Raw genomic sequence first — 15,590 nt, forward strand, 5'->3', positions numbered from 1 at the left:
TAGAGAGAATGCAGCATGCTGCATCAATATCTGGTTGCTGACAGTCAATCCACCTGTTGAGTGGTTGAGGGACCGTCCGGGAGTCCGTGGGAAGCCCGGCCGATCATCAGCTGTTCACGCCACGCCGCTGCATGTCTCGCTTCCCCTCACGGTCCCCATTCCATTCCTCATCCTCATCCTCATCCCTCATTTTCTGCTCCCTTCCATTCTGACACTCATCAGCCCTGAGGAGGAACATTGCATGTCTTTCCTCTCGTCACACCCTCATCTGCTGTCCTACCTGAGCTGTAAGCACCTTATCTTATCACCGTTATCAGCTACTGACTGTCGGTGAAGGTGATGACCATCCGACCCATGAAGTTCACTCCAGAGTAAGCATAATACCATTGATTGAGCCCTTCTATTTATTCTCCATAGCCTTTAATCTGAAGCGCGCTGACTTATCAGGGTCCTGCTCGGAGCCCCGAGGTGCTCGGGGCCAGTTCCCAATGCCTCGGGCACTCTTGCGGTCTACACGCAGACTACCTACTCCTTCGAGTCCCACTCCAAGACCAATGAGATCCGCGTTCTCGACATCGCGACCGGTCGGTCAGCCTTAATTACGAATGATGCGGGTGCCAGCTGTCCGCAATGGCTGGGAGACAGCGACCAACTGGTCTGGCTCAAGGCCAAGGCCAACGGCAACACCGGGTTCGTGGTGGGCGATGCACACGAGGTGGACAAAACATACACGGCGGGCACCGTACCGGGACCCGTCTCGGATCTCAAGGTCACCGTCATCGAGCCGGGAAAGATTGGCTTCGCCGTGTCTGGCAAGGCCAATCCCGACGGGACGCTCCACAACCCGCAGGACGCAAAGAAGCCGGTGACCACGGGTCGGCTGTTTACCACACTGTATGTGAGACACTGGGATGCGTACATCGAGCCGCAGAAGAATGCCATCTGGTATGGTCTGCTTCAACGTGCCCCGTTGTCTCCTGCTACCAGACATGCCGGGAAATATTCGGTCTCCGGACTTACGAACTTGATCTCGGTGTCCGGTTTGACAGGCGTCGAAGCCCCGATCCCACCGTTCGGAGGGACCGGCGACTTTGACATTAGCCCTTCGGCGATTGTGTTTGTGGCGAAAGATCCGGACCTCAATCCTGCCACGCACACCTCCTGCTCGTGTTACTACTGTCCGATGTTTTCATGGACCGGGGTGACTGCGCTGGAGGCCAAGGTCTGTGCGGTGAAGGGTCTTGAGGGAGCCATGTCTTCCCCGATCCTGACGTCAGACGGTAGCTCCATTGCCCTCCTGGCCATGCGCGAAGATGGGTACGAGTCCGACAAGAGACGTATCTTGTACGTGCCCAACCCGTGGAGTGGCGAGATGATCGAGGCGTTCGCTTCTCCGGACGGAGAGGGCTCCTGGGATCTGAGTCCTTCTGGACTGGTATTTTCGAACGATGATCAGACTTTGTATATCCAAGTCGAAGAGAATGGTCGTGGAGTGTTGTATCAGCTTCCTGTTGCCGACATCCGCCATTCCACCCCTGACATGTTGAAGAAAATCACGCATTCCGGCTTCGTCACCGATGTCTATCCAGCCTCCTCGACGTCGTCTAAGCTGCTGATTTCCAGCACGAGCTTGGTGGACAACAGCCTTTGGTCGATTGTGGACCCAGAGTCCCCGACTGATGTGCGCGTCATCTCTTCGATCGGCCGCAATGGTGCTACCTTCGGTCTCTCTCCCTCGCAGGTGGATGAGATCTGGTACCGGGGCGCCAACGACACCCCGGTCCACGCCTGGGTTGTGAAGCCGTCCAACTTCAAGCCGGGCGAGAAATACCCATTGGCGTACTTGATCCATGGTGGTCCCCAAGGTGCATGGTGTGATCAATGGAGTACGCGGTGGAATCCGGCCGTGTTTGCCGAGCAGGGATATGTTGTGATTACCCCCAACCCGCGGGGCAGCACCAGCTACGGCCAGAAATTCACGGACGAGATTCGTGGCTGCTACGGCGGACTGCCCTACATTGACCTTGAGAAGGGGTTCGATTACATTGAGAACAACCTGGAGTACGTCGACACCTCGCGGGCTGTAGCGCTGGGCGCTTCGTTTGGTGGCTACATGGTCAACTGGATCCAGGGACACCCTCTTGGTCGGCGCTTCAAAGCTTTGGTGACCCATGATGGCGTCTTCAGCATGACCTCGATGCTCTCCACCGAAGAGCTGTACTTCCCGGTGCGGGATCTCCAGGGTCCGCTGTGGAAGGTCCCGGAGAACTGGGAGCGGTGGGACCCATCGCGACACACGGCCAACTGGCAGACCCCGCACCTGGTGATCCACAATGAGCTGGACTACCGACTGACCATCGCCGAGGGACTTGCGGCGTTCAACGTGTTGCAGATGCGGGGGGTGGATAGTGCGTTTTTGACTTTTCCGGACGAGAACCACTGGGTGCTGAACCCGGAGAACTCGCTGATGTGGCACCACACGGTGCTCAACTGGATCAACAAGTATGTGGGACTGCCGCCTGCCTCGCAGGAGTTTGCCGAGTTTAGCGCGACCAAGCAACCGTCGATGGAAAGACGGTTGCAGCATGTAGCACTGGATGCTTGATGTGATGCTGCGTCAGCTGATATTGAGGCATGTTGTGTTTCGCATTGTCCCTGGTTGTTAGATCTTTGTAAGGGACAATGAGGGAAGTGGCACGCTGTAGCTGGCATATGACCGTACCACAATGGGAGTCGGCTGTCGATGAAAGGATCTCAGTAGATAATAAGCTTTATCCTTCGGGATGTGCCCGAGCTGGCACGAACAATGACGAGCAGAAAGAGGTTCAGCGACAAGGACGTCGGAGAATGGCGTTTCGAGTTTTTATAGCACGGAAGCTCATTGTGCGTGATTAACAAAGAGCCCAATTTATATACAGCTGTTCCTGTCGTACATACATGTTGTCCATTCCCAGCTCCTCACTACAAAGAATATCGCTGTTATATATAATCAGACCACATCAAGATGAAGCGTCGTTATAATCCGAGTGCTTCCGAAAGCCCATCGACATCTCCATTGCCACTCTCCGGACGGCCTCTGAAGCGACGTCAACCTACAATGCATCGTCGAACCCGGCCTCATCGTCTACAACCATCTCGTCCACGGGTCAAGACATCACGGTCTTCTTCACCAACCGCAGATTCATCCACGCCAATACCTCCATACTCTCCTCCTCCGCTTTCTGCAATCTTACCTCAGACACCAACTTATACCTACAACACATACGCCTACTACTATCCTCCATATTACCCAACACCGCCATCCCCACCACACTCTTCTCCCTGCACTCTATCGACTCCATCTACTCCATCACCCTCATTCACTCCCTCCCCCTCTCCCAGCCCTACCTCCACTCCCCACAACACCACCACCACCACCACCCCAACCCCTCCAACCCTCCCCTCTAACACCCCCAACCCCAAAAAACCCCATCCCAAATTCCACCCAACATTAACCCACCTCCTCACCCCCCTCCACCCCCTCATCTCCAGCACCACCGGCCACCCGCACCCCGACTTCCCCACCAGCCTGCTAACCTACAACCTCCTCACCTCATCCCAACTCGACGCCCTCGCGACACACTTCCATCAGGTGTATCCCCCGGTGCCGGCGACGTATTGGTATCCGGTGAGTATACCGGCGTGGATGGGGAGGGATGGGGATGGGGGTAAGGGGGTGGATTTGGAGACGAAGAGGAGGCGGTTTGGAAGGTTTATTGGGTTGAGGGGGTGTGAGTCGCCTACTTTTACTACTGGTGCATCGGTTGGGGTTGGGGGGAATGCAGGGGATAGGGAAGGGGACGGAGATGAGGCAAAGGAGAAGGAGGTAGAGGAATCACCACAGGAGATGTTGGAACGGATGGAACGCGAATGGGTACTGGGGTTGTTGAGGGCCAGGTTTGAGGGGGATGTGGCGATGAGGTGGAAGTTTGGGAGGGGATAGTTTATTTAGTATTTATTGGGGATATGTTGTGCTCTCTCTCTCTCTCTCTCTCTCTCTCTCTCTCTCTGTGTGTGTGTGTGTGTGTGTCTTGGTTGGGTGGTGTTTTGACATTTATGACAATATTGATATCAAGGCACGAGGAGGATGAAGAGACGTACTATGATATGCTACGGTGTTCATTTCTGCTATTACTACTACAAGTGGTAGAAGTACTAGTACTACTCTCTAATGCTGGGCATATATCTCCGGGGTTCTACTCTATCAGTCCTATAATGGGATCTATTTCCGGCATGAGTGAAAAGAACTGTGAAAGAAATGAACAAACAACTATAAAAAACCGAGGATGAAAAAAGATGGTCGATATTCAGTGTAGCACATAGTTCATTGTTGTACCCTACATCTACTGACCTATCGAAATATAAAAGATTAGTTGGAATCAACGTGACTGACTGGTTTCAATTGGAACAACCCCATTGTGATATTGTTTATTGTAAAGAACCATATATTACAACTTCAAGCGGAATATGGCACTGTAATCTATCACTGTATGATCAATACATCACATCATAAGGTCATAGAATCAGGCGAAGCTAATGTCCCATTCCCCGTTCCCAGTTCTCCCCTACAATCCGCCAATATTTCTCGCGACTGTGCATCCGGAATGTCTTGCCGTATTTGATCATCACCAGGAAGACTGCCGCGCAGGTCATTCCCACAAAAGCGGCCGAGATGAAGCAATTTTGGTAGCCGAGGTGGTCGACCCAGGGGGTGATTCTAAATTCATTAGATCATGTTTGTAGAAAAGGGGAAAGGGGCAGAGGATACCCGTATCCCATGGCAAATGACATGGTGTTGCGGACGAGAATCACACTCGCCATCGCATCCCCGCTGAGCTCTCGGTAGCTGTCTACCAGGTAGTTGACGCTCAGCGTGATGCCGCACGTGTTGGCCAGTGCCAACAGACACATCGCCACGATTAGTCCGAACCAATGTATCTGGTGCGCGGCGCCTACACCCCACAGCAGCAATGATCCCGGCACGATCAGCAGACACACTGCGAATGGCCATAACCGCTGCTCGGCTTCCATGACACCATTGTTGCGTCTCGCAAGGCGGATCGTGAGCCAGTCACTGAATCGTCCGGTGAAGAGGAAACTGTTGCTGTTAGACTGGACTTCTCTTGGAGGGTTAGACTCACGCGAGAATGGTCCCGACAATACAGGATACATAGCTGAGACCCACCATGGCGGAGCTGCAAAAATTAGCATAGTGTAAAGCTTGAGGGATGGACTGACCTGAAGTGATAAGGCGCACCACCGAGGATGACCGAGGCCGTGCCGTTCAACACATTGAACCAGATGAGATATGAGCCATACGAGAATCTGCACAGTTAGCCATGTCGAGACAGTCGTGGAGCACATACCCTGCGTAGAATACCACTGGCCAGCTCAGATAATACAATGTCTGGTAGAGTCGCCGGAACATGTTATTCCTCGGCAAACTGGGCCCGAGAAGTGACAACTTCTGCAGATATGTCTTCTTCTTGTACATCACCCCGCACTCGGCGTCCCCCGGGGATATATCAGTAGCCGGGCGTTTCTCCTTCTCGCCCTGCTCCGACATCCGCAAAGACTCCGTCGGAGTCATCGGGGCTGGCTTTTCGCGCACGTAGTTGGTCTCCTCCATAAAGAAGAACAGAAACACGATGCCGACGGCGCAGAAAATGCTGGGCCAGTAAAATACCCATTGCCAGCCTTGGTACTGGGCGATGAACCCGCAGATCACCGGGGCAAAGTAATTGCTTCCTGCGAGGAAGAACGCATACAATGCCATGTAGGTCCCCCGCTCATGGGTAAAGTACTACATCGTCAGCTGGCGCGGTGTACTGATTCGGGCGACCTACCACATCCGTTACGGTCACTTCTGGGAGGGCTTCAATAGGGGCAAGGAAGAACCCCGAAAGTATACTCCTTGCAATCCACTGACCGTTGGTGTGAATGTAGGGACTGACACGGTCAGTATATACACAGCTCATCTGCATCATCTGCAACGACTTACCCCCACATCGACGTGCCCTATACAAGTCAGTCGTTATCGCGAGAATGCGCTGGGCGATCATACCAGCATACCGATCAAGGACAGAATAAAAGTCAACCGCTTGCCATACTGCAGTGCCAAAGGCTGCCAGAACAACAGCCCCCATCCGGCAAACAGAAACATATAGCCCGTTCCCTGATTAAGAGTGTCGACCGAGATGCCGGTTGCATCAGAGATCTGCGTAAGCACCGAGTACACGACAGAGCATGCAATGCCGGCAAACAACGTGTATCTAGTGCATCATGTTAGCCCTGTAATCTGACACTTGCATAAGACATACACGCTGACACAGATGGTCGAGAGCGTCTTTCGCCACGGAGCCCAATTCAAAGGATCATCAGGATCATCCGACGGTTGAGGAATCAGAACAATGTCGCTGTCACCTCGGGCATGGCGGGTGGCGACGACATGTTCCAAGTCCACCAGGGTGACGGTGCCCGGGATGGCAGTAGTATCCAGGCTGGGGGTCATGATGTTGGCGATGAAGAGGAGATGAAGGACGGCGGGACTAAGAGTCTGAGCGTGGGAAGGCAGTTTATCAGAAAATCTCCGAGCACGATCCTATCAGACATCATCTCTCCCCGCTTGACGCAGCGTCATATCCAGTCAATACTCGCTTATCATCGCAGATAAGCCGGCGGAATGACTCCGTTACACTGGCCCGGATGCAGCTCTCAACTGATAAAGAGTCTGGCTCCACTCCGCTATCACGCAGGGATATCTCGAGCATCGTGCATCGGTGATAAGCAGCTGGCGTCTTCCCCGCGCGGCCTCGATTCGCTTCCGCTTGTAGTTGCCCAATCCAGGCGGGGTCGTCGGCAAGCGAAGCAAGGAGCTCGGGATGATTGATGCTCAAGACTGATAGCAGCCGACTAGCGCTCACGTCGGCCTCCTTACTGCTGACAGTTACTGATATCCCTCGGTCGGCAGAATCGAGAAAACCCGTCGGATCCATGCACCTTTCTCAGTTTCTGGAGCACTGTAAAGCTCGAGGACATTCGATCCTGGGTGACTCCTGATTGATGGCGAGGTAGCGGCTTTAGGTGCCGAGGCCTACAGATGGACTAGAAGAACCGATCGTCGGTCAACCATGGCATGGCCCGATCGCATCAAACATACCTTGGATACTCCTACAGTGGACCGCACTAGTGGCCCAAGAATCCCAATCTGCCGCCTGCAGCCAAGTTTTTTATTCTGGTATCAAGCTCAGTAACAGGACATAACATTAACCCCCCGCAGATGACCATCAGAAGCACGATATGTTCAGCATTGTTCGTATAATACAATCTGGCCACCACCAGACACCCACAGGAACATGACATCAGGGAATCAACCAGTGAAAACACCACAGAGGCTGCTGCATCAAGCTCAGCTCGATCCACTGGCAATCTCGTCTTCCTCCGGGAGATCCTTGATCACATCTTTCAGGATCTGAATCAGCTCGTCAATGTCCGGCCGGTCGGCCGGTTCCACCTGCAGACACTTGCGCACCACCTCTTTCACGGGCGCGCTGATCTGCATGGTATTGTCTTTGCGGCTGTCGTCGCCGCCCGCCTTGCCTTTACCCTTTGTAGCACTCGATTTCTCATCGGGGAATCGCCAATCTCCACCCAGGACACACATGCTCAAGCTGCCACCAGTCTCTTCGCTGCGGGCTTCAAAAGGGCTCTTGCCCACCAGACACGCGTAGAGCGTGCATCCCAAGGACCAAATGTCCACCTTGGTGTCGATGATAGACCCCGTCTTGACATCAAACAGCTCGGGCGCTCGGTATGGCATCGTGCTGTGTTCGGCAGCCGTGTCTTGGACGGCCAAGGCAAGAGACCGGGAGGTAATGGCTATCGGACTGGGTGCTAGCGATCCCAGATCCATCAGGATCGGTGTGCGACCATCATCGGCAATCATAATGTTTCCTGCAGGAGTCAGCGGGCAGTCCTCAACGGCCAACAGTCACATACCAGGCTTAATATCTCTGTGAGCATATGGGCGCAGGTCGCCGTCCTGAACGCCTTCTTGGCTCATCGTGACCTCGTCATCCATCAATGGCTCGTTCTCCTCTTCTTCATCCGCCTGGCTCCCGCGTCGCTTGGGCTTCCCCATCCGCATAGCAACCTCGGCATCTGCCTCGGCGCCCTCCCGTCTGACAGCTTTCGCCTTGCGCGTAGGGCCGGTACCGCTCCTAACCCGGTACAGGTGCATCGCTCGGAGTGCATTGGCCACTCCGAGCATCAGCACCATCAAGCGCTTTTCTGGAAACCGGGCATGGTTGACTAGGTTCGCATTGATGGCGTCCTGAAGATTACCCCGTTGGTAGTAGGGCAGAAGAATGTAGACCGTCTTCGATCCGGCATCACCGCCGTCGGCGCGGAACTTCGAACCCGATTCAGTAGACACACAGTGGTCAATGGAATGGATGATGTTGCTCTGCGAAGTGAACAGATTGTAGGCTTCCACCTCCTTCAGAGCCTGGGAGACCGACTCCTGACCAAACGGACATCGGATCTTCTTGAGCGCAAACAGCTCCGAGGTGGATTTGTCCTGAACGAGGTAGACATAGGAAAAGCCGCCCTAGCATAATGCGGTGATCGTCAGCGTCGCGCATCCCGGTTGCATGGAGCAAAGCCAGACGGTCATACTTCACCGAGAAGTCGGAGTAACTTGAAACTGCGATTGTTGATCTTGAGCTGCGGCGTGCTCGGGAAACAGCACATGCAGTCGGTGAAGTTATAGAGGAGATCGAAGAAATATTGCGCCATGGTGGAATATCTGGCGCGGTGTTATTCAGAAACAGGTCGAACAGCTGAACAGCCCAGAAGCTGATTGAGCCGCGATAGCTGACGGACGGGTCCCCGTGGCGACTAGGAGGTGACTACGCGGCACTATCGTTCTGACGGGCTGGCTCCACACGGCGATGCGCGACAGGCGGACGAAGCCGGCGAGGCAAGGGAGAGCTGAGTAGGTTGTAATCCGGCGCCCTTGAACGGGTGGAATGTAAGAATAGCGACGGAGGGAATGGAGGGGATGGAGAATCGGAGCGAGATGGATGTGCTGGCGCGGAGAATCCAGGCCGGAGTCGTTCTCCGTGGACTGATCGCTGGGATGGAGTCGATGATGTGGTGAGATCTGATCCTGAGGCAGCCAGGCAGCGAGCTGAACCGTTAGTCAACAGTAACTTACCGTTGCAGAACGGTATAGAACAGTACTGTACTTTACGAACAGGGTCTTTCCCTACACGCGTACGATACCATACAGGCAGCCGAGCGTACGGCCGTGACAGAGTCGGGGGTGGGGCCCGCGGCGGGCTAAGGCAACAAGCCATGGTTCGTGTGTTTATTGTGACGGAGCGAGTCGAGGCTGGGATGGCAGAATAATTGGTCTTCATGGCCACTACCAGTCCTTGGTCCTCACTAAAGGACGGTGTGCCCCTGTCCGTGCTGGCATGACGACACTGGACCGACCCTGAGCCCCCCCAGGCAAAGTTCGTTCTTCTGCTCCGCCATCTTCATTATTGCATTACGCATTGGCTCTTTCTCTTTTCCGTCTTCGCTGCCCAACAGAGGCAAAAGCTGGACGGCGCAGGAAAACCTCCGAGTCTCCTCCTCGCCGCTGCAACTAACAAACAACCAAAAGTACTTAACCAGCAAACACCATGACGGCTGGCCTATGAACAAGCCTCTCTCCAACCCCCCACTACTGTTGTTACAACCCCTTTCTGAACGCATTCCTTAACCGGCTGGTCGCAGTTATCTTCCGCTGCTGCGCTCCTCGATCCTCACTCTTCTCCCTTTGGTTCGCGCAACCCCATCACAATCCCTTGCCATGGCGCCCCTCGACGACGTCCAGGTGGGCGACCTGGTCAATGTCCCCGGCGGCATGTACGGGACGGTCAAATACCTCGGAGGTGTGGCGGGCAAGCCTGGAAAGTTTGCTGGCATTGAGCTGGCGTCGGAGCATGCCCGGCGAGGGAAAAACAACGGCGACGTCGAGGGCAGGAAATACTTTTCCACCTCCGTCCCCGGCTCGGGCATCTTTGTGCCCATGAACAATAACAAATATGTCACGAAGCGTTTGTCAGGTCCAACCTCGACGGGGAGCGGCGGCCCTCCCACCCCCTCTCGACCCATCAATTTCAGCAAATCCGTCGGTCCTGGTCCCGCAATGCGCCCACCTCGCGTGAGGCGCCCTTCTCTTCCCCGCCCGGAATCCCCCAGAGGACCACCGCCATCCAAGATGACCCTGACCGGACTGCGGACCCCATCGGCGGCGGCCTCCCGCGGTGCCCCGTCCAGCAGCTACCCACGCAGTCCGGTCAAGGCCCCCTCACGCGCCTCGGATCGACCCCCATCCCGTGTGAGCCGAGTGAGCACCGAGGATGATATTCCCTCTACTTCTACGAGAACATCGGAAGTGCGCCGGTCATCGATGGAAGCAGAGGTGCAGGACTTGAAGGATCACATTAAGAGCCTAGAGAACCAGCTACTGGACCGTGATAAACAGTTGGATGAACAAGCTGCCACCCTCTCGGATTTCCAGAGGACCCTGGAGGAACTGGAAGGGTCGGATTCCCTGTCCATTCGAGCCCAATTGCGTGAACGAAATGAGAGAATTGCCCAACTGACCGCTGAGTTTGACTTGCATCGGGCGGACTTTAGAAGCACACTGGACACGTTAGAGGTGGCCGCATCGGAGACGGAGCGAGTCTACGAGCAGCGGCTGGATGAGTTGATGCAGCAGAACAAGGAACTCCAGGACCGTGGGGAAGATGTCGAGGTGGTTGCGCGACAGCTCAAGCAGTTGGAGGAATTGGTCTCCGAGTTGGAGGAGGGCCTGGAGGACGCACGGCGCGGGGAAGCCGAGGCCAGGGCGGAGGTGGAATTCTTGCGCGGGGAAGTCGAGCGGACCAAGCTTGAGCTCCAGAAAGAGCGAGATTCGAAAGATACCCATGCAACTGGCGATGGATCACACCATTCGAAAGAGCTCGAACAGAAGGATGATGAAATCCGTGGTCTAAAAGCCATCATCCACTCCTTGAGCCGGGGTGACCCCGACTTGCATGCCTTGCAGCAGAGTGGATTTGGAACCAACGCGCCGGATCACGATTCTGAACATGTTGCTCACCTGGAACAGCGTGTTGAGGAATACGAGCGCCTCACGGAACATAAGACATACCGCATCGAAGAACTAGAACGTGAGCTCCAGCAGCTGCAGCTAAACGGCGACGCTCAGGCCCACGCCTCCAGTGTCACCCCGTCGCCGAGCAGCCACAAAGCGCCCAGCTCCAATGGAAAGCTTACCAACGGTGGCACGATCGGCCATGCGCATCGGCTGTCCGATCGGACTGTCGTACCGAGTGACTGGCAAGATTCGCCTCCGCATGAGGGCCAATACCAGGCGTACTCCCGCCACCGTGGTATTTCAGACGCATCTCACCATCGTCTAGAGACAATGCACGAATCGGACGGCCGCTCCGAGGACGACGGCTCATTGTGGTGCGAGATCTGTGAAACCGGAGGGCACGATATTTTGACCTGCACCAACATGTTCAGCGCCGAGAGCAAGAACAAGGCCCCGGAGGATGTGGAGCCAACTCCTGATGACAGCTCGATCGATGAGAAGCCAACGCCGGAGGCTTCCACGGCTGATCCGTCTACCTCCTCACATGTGGATGAGAATACGCCCCCTCACAAGTCCGGCCGTGACGTCCTCGAGGGTCTGAATGGGAACGGTGTGTCCCTCACCATGGGCTCTGTTGCCGGAAAGGAAAGCGGGGTGGTTGACGAGTCGAAGTGGTGTGCTCTTTGCGAGAGGGAAGGCCACGAGAGCATCGATTGTCCATTTGATGATTAATGGAACCGATAGTGATGCATGACTCCATGGCAGGTTGTGACCAATTGGTCTTGATGGACGTCATGATGCTACGCGCACCGATGATTGAGACGCTTGTCCGATATGTTGGCTTGGACATTTCATTCTGGGATCGATACCATCACCGGCATCCCACGCAGTATACCTGAGCATCGTTTAAGGATATCCTTCTCCTTTCCGTTCCTTCATGGCATGTTTTGGCGGCATTTCTGGTCTTTCTTTACCTTCTTGGTTGTACGAACCCCATAGCGCGCTTTGCAAGGTTCCCCGTTGTTTAAGCGGCTGCTTCAACCTGTGTCATTACTAGCCTTGGTTGATCCTGGTCACATTCTTTAGATTGTTTTACTTTTCCTTATTTGGTCACTGGCTGGTTGGCCTCGTGACGTGTTTGTTATCTATCTTCATATTCCCCGATCAGAACACACTGCCATGCATACACTTATTAATTTACCTTAGCCCTTCTTTAATCAATGTTCGGTCTACCAGCAGATACGGCACTGTTCAAATGAGATCCTCATTATCAAGCCTCGCAGATACAAAACATCAAGCACTGCCCACAGTTACTAATACACAACCATCCTCACGGGGTATCTTTCCACTCCTAAGACTTCTCCATCCAGACCGAGCCCATCAGGCATCACTCCGGAACTCTCGGCGGCTGCACCAACTCCCCCTCCGCATACTTCGTCTGCGCCACAGTTCCGCACGCCTTACACGTCCGTTTCTCTAGATCGGCCCCAAACTCCTCCACGACATCTTTCACCTGGGTGCCCAAATCCGTACACACAAACCGTTTCTCCCACACAATCTCCCCGCAATTCTTACAATACCACAGCATCGTATCGACCGCGTTTTCCGGGCGCGGCTGCTCCATCACCACCCCCACGGAATCCTTGAACCGCACGGGAGAGTGGGGTGTGTTCGCTGGGAGGAGGAATAGGGAGCCTTCGTGGATGGGGATGTCTTGGAAGATGGGGGGTGTGACGGAGGTGTCTACGGTGCGGAGGAGCATGGAGCCTCGGTATTGGTAGAAGAATTCGGGGGTCGGGTTGATGTGGTAGTCCGTTCGGGCGTTGGGGCCGCCGACGATCATTACGGTGTAGCCCGCTGTCGAGGGGGAGGAGGGGTGGTAGACGCAGTAGTTGTTCACTGGGGGTTGGAGGAGGTGGGAGTTGGCTTCGAGCCTGGGGGGTGTTAGTGTCGTGTGTCATAGCAGTAATGCGGGGGAGGGGTAGGTTGTAGTTAGAGTGGGATGGGACGTACCATTTCGGGATGTTGAGGGCGGGGGGAAGCATGGTGGTGCTGGATCTGTGTTAGATGGGTATGTATTGAGGACCTTGAGAAGCAGAGGATATATTAGTGAGATATCTGTGATAGAGAATCCTGATTAGAAATGCTATCGACTGATGCTCGCTTCTCCGGTGAGGGAGGGTAGATCCGGAGATAACCGCAGGCTAACACCGGCCCGCGGAACGGAACAACTCCGCGCCGGCAGATTTTCTCGAGTCGCTTTTTCGGCCAGGCCAGGATTCGGCGCCGACGATATTTTTCGAGCTTCGGATTGTGATACACCACGGAGATCTCGTAGTCTCCAAGATTTCGCGATCATGGCGTCGACATCTCAGCCTCCTCTTCGGTTTACCTCCCACAAGAATTTCGTGTATCGTCTCGTCTTCGCTACGTTGACCGGCCGCACGATTCAGATCTCCCAGATCCGTCCTTCGTCGCCGACGAATCCCGGTCTCGCTCCGCATGAAATCTCGTTCCTTCGTCTCCTGGAGTCCATCACCAATGGCTCTCAGATGGAGATCTCGTACACGGGTACGATTCTGGTGTACAAGCCCGGCCTCATCACGGGTAGTACTGCAGGCACGGCGGCCAGCACTGGTGGTGTGGTTCGACACGAGCTCCCCGCCGGGTGCAATCGTGGCGTGAGTTATTATCTGCTGCCTCTGTGCCTCTTGGCACCCTTTTCCAAGGCCCCGGTCAAGGTCCTCTTTACTGGTCCGGGTGTGATCACCTCGGCCACTCCGACAGGTGACATGTCCGTGGACAGTGTGCGAACCGCCATTCTGCCCCTCTACAACCAATTTGGAATCTTCAACAATATCGAGCTGCGTATCCTGCGACGATCGAACCCTGGACCGAATGGCCGCGGAGGTGGTGGAGAAGTTCAGTTGGTGTTTGGCCACCAGCTCCGGCTGCCGAAGACGCTTCACCTCATGAACGCGGGTAGGATCAAGAAGGTCCGCGGTGTGGCTTACTCCGTCGGGGTGTCTGCATCCAATAACGCGAGAATGATCGAAACCGCCCGTGGCATCCTGAATCCACTCGTCCCCGACACCTATGTCTTCTCTGATGTGTCGTCGGCCCCGTTCGTGCCTGCCCCTGAGAAGAACAACCCCTCCGGCAAGAAGAAGATTGGCCTTGGATTTGGACTCTCATTGGTGGCCGAGTCGTCTACGGGCTGCCTGTTCTCTGCCGATGTGGCGTCTCCTCCCGGCGGCGGCGAAGCGCCCGAGGATATTGGGAAGCAATGTGCCTACCAGCTGCTGGAGGCCGTTTCGAAAGGCGGCTGCGTTGCCCCTGCGGCTGTTCCGACCATGCTGGGTCTGATGACGATGGGATCCGAAGATGTTGGACGAATCCAAGTCGGTCGCGATGTGATCGCCGACGAGAGCACCATCCAATTGGCCCGGGACCTGACCAAGTTCGGCGCTCCGGGTTGGGGTCTGAGAGACGCGAGTGGGGAGAATGAAAATGGGGACGTGATCATCAGCGTGGTGGGACGGGGCATTGGCAATGTCGGCCGTAAGGTCGCTTGATTGTGAGACCCAACATCAGCCTCACAATCTCTGTGCGGTCGGCTGTTTCAGGGAGTCCCGACCTAGTGGAGACTGGAGATTCCAAGGCTCTGTCGCAGTCCTGTTTCAGTGTCAGGCCAACTTGCATCGGATTGCCCAATGTGAGCGCCGGATGCCGCCCCCTGGCGACAGCGGTGTATCACGTAGGCGCAAGGGGAGGCAAGGTTTCATATCCACCGAGGACGACTGCCGACCACGTCATTTCTAATAAAAGCTGCATTTCGTCGTCGCCCTCCGACTTTCACGTTTTCTTGTCGCCAAGTTGCGCCGCTCACCTGGTCATGTGCCACGTGGCTGAGATGGCGCCCAGCCGACAGCTGTCGGCCGCACACCGCAGCCCGGATTCTGTCACTTTGGATGTCCATCTCCTGGGGCGATCGGGTGCCCCTGATGGGGAGATGGTGCTATCGTGAGGCAGTCTGTTGTTCGTAATTCTGTGATACCCTCTGTTGTTTGGTGTGTGAAGCTTCCACCTCACCCGGGAGCCCTGGATGATCAAATCGGATCGGCAGTTCGGAGTAGGGTTTGCTGGCTGCGGCCTAACCGACATGCCTGCAGCTAGTTTAAGTTTCTGAGACGAGAATGGATCGTCGTTCTGTACATAGATAGTCTGAATATAAGAAGCTCGGCTTGTCCTGTTCCCGGCTTAGATTTGCCATGTCTTTCATGCTCTGCTACTGAAAATGTTGCCCCGAAACCCGAAAATCAGGCAGCAACTCGGAGGGTTTGATATCATGTTTTCAAGGCAAGATCGACTGCCGATGTGCCCGTGACCGACTCGC

The 15,590-nt window shown here is 55.1% G+C and overlaps 5 protein-coding genes across 5 annotated transcripts; 3 read left to right on the top strand and 2 right to left on the bottom strand.

The window, feature by feature from the left end:
* Nucleotides 1–339: 339 nt before the first annotated feature.
* Nucleotides 340–2,605, top strand: BO80DRAFT_350030 (oligopeptidase family protein; the record flags this gene model as incomplete). Its single annotated transcript, XM_025715527.1, has 2 exons — nucleotides 340–371; nucleotides 448–2,605. The coding sequence occupies 2 exons, from the start codon at nucleotides 340–342 to the stop codon at nucleotides 2,603–2,605; spliced, it is 2,190 nt and encodes a 729-aa protein (XP_025577978.1).
* Nucleotides 2,606–3,406: 801 nt separating this feature from the next.
* BO80DRAFT_335534 (uncharacterized protein) lies at nucleotides 3,407–3,973 on the top strand (the record flags this gene model as incomplete). The annotated part of the gene is made up of 1 exon (XM_025715192.1): nucleotides 3,407–3,973. A coding segment is annotated over one exon (567 nt), but the record flags the coding sequence as incomplete, so codon positions are not given.
* Nucleotides 3,974–4,562: 589 nt separating this feature from the next.
* BO80DRAFT_289565 (putative MFS transporter) lies at nucleotides 4,563–6,761 on the bottom strand. The gene is made up of 9 exons (XM_025714985.1): nucleotides 6,360–6,761; nucleotides 6,104–6,311; nucleotides 6,041–6,057; nucleotides 5,886–5,988; nucleotides 5,406–5,842; nucleotides 5,278–5,364; nucleotides 5,181–5,234; nucleotides 4,808–5,137; nucleotides 4,563–4,756 (listed from the first exon to the last, which is right to left on the bottom strand). The coding sequence occupies exons 1-9, from the start codon at nucleotides 6,548–6,550 to the stop codon at nucleotides 4,573–4,575; spliced, it is 1,611 nt and encodes a 536-aa protein (XP_025577980.1). The 5' UTR covers nucleotides 6,551–6,761; the 3' UTR covers nucleotides 4,563–4,572.
* Nucleotides 6,762–7,248: 487 nt separating this feature from the next.
* BO80DRAFT_423086 (putative serine/threonine protein kinase ENV7) lies at nucleotides 7,249–9,158 on the bottom strand. The gene is made up of 3 exons (XM_025718960.1): nucleotides 8,716–9,158; nucleotides 8,038–8,647; nucleotides 7,249–7,992 (listed from the first exon to the last, which is right to left on the bottom strand). Exons 1-3 carry the CDS (start codon nucleotides 8,833–8,835, stop codon nucleotides 7,448–7,450), a joined length of 1,275 nt encoding a protein of 424 aa, XP_025577981.1. The 5' UTR covers nucleotides 8,836–9,158; the 3' UTR covers nucleotides 7,249–7,447.
* Nucleotides 9,159–9,461: 303 nt separating this feature from the next.
* BO80DRAFT_491874 (CAP-Gly domain containing linker protein BIK1) lies at nucleotides 9,462–15,453 on the top strand. The gene is made up of 7 exons (XM_025723727.1): nucleotides 9,462–11,489; nucleotides 11,520–11,868; nucleotides 12,579–12,859; nucleotides 13,006–13,082; nucleotides 13,648–14,755; nucleotides 14,789–14,806; nucleotides 14,868–15,453. The coding sequence occupies exons 1-7, from the start codon at nucleotides 9,899–9,901 to the stop codon at nucleotides 15,014–15,016; spliced, it is 3,573 nt and encodes a 1,190-aa protein (XP_025577982.1). The 5' UTR covers nucleotides 9,462–9,898; the 3' UTR covers nucleotides 15,017–15,453.
* Nucleotides 15,454–15,590: the final 137 nt, after the last annotated feature.

This window comes from Aspergillus ibericus (assembly GCF_003184845.1).
Source record: "Aspergillus ibericus CBS 121593 unplaced genomic scaffold BO80scaffold_9, whole genome shotgun sequence".
Classification (NCBI taxonomy): domain Eukaryota; kingdom Fungi; phylum Ascomycota; class Eurotiomycetes; order Eurotiales; family Aspergillaceae; genus Aspergillus; species Aspergillus ibericus.

Bases quoted from the DNA above. Each gene is read 5' to 3' on its own strand.
- BO80DRAFT_289565 (XM_025714985.1), bottom strand. From the start codon at position 6,550: ATGACCCCCAGCCTGGATACTACTGCCATCCCGGGCACCGTCACCCTG. The intron at 5,843-5,885 runs GTAGGTCGCCCG...CTGACGATGTAG, and splicing joins AAGTGACCGTAACGGATGTG to TACTTTACCCATGAGCGGGG. The intron at 5,235-5,277 runs GTCAGTCCATCC...TAATTTTTGCAG, and splicing joins GGTGCGCCTTATCACTTCAG to CTCCGCCATGGTGGGTCTCA.
- BO80DRAFT_423086 (XM_025718960.1), bottom strand. From the start codon at position 8,835: ATGGCGCAATATTTCTTCGATCTCCTCTATAACTTCACCGACTGCATG. The intron at 8,648-8,715 runs GTATGACCGTCT...GCATTATGCTAG, and splicing joins TACTCCGACTTCTCGGTGAA to GGCGGCTTTTCCTATGTCTA. The intron at 7,993-8,037 runs GTATGTGACTGT...TGACTCCTGCAG, and splicing joins TCACAGAGATATTAAGCCTG to GAAACATTATGATTGCCGAT.
- BO80DRAFT_491874 (XM_025723727.1), top strand. From the start codon at position 9,899: ATGGCGCCCCTCGACGACGTCCAGGTGGGCGACCTGGTCAATGTCCCC. The intron at 11,490-11,519 runs GTATTTCAGACG...ACCATCGTCTAG, and splicing joins GGCGTACTCCCGCCACCGTG to AGACAATGCACGAATCGGAC. The intron at 12,860-13,005 runs GTGTGTTCGCTG...TTGATGTGGTAG, and splicing joins GAACCGCACGGGAGAGTGGG to TCCGTTCGGGCGTTGGGGCC.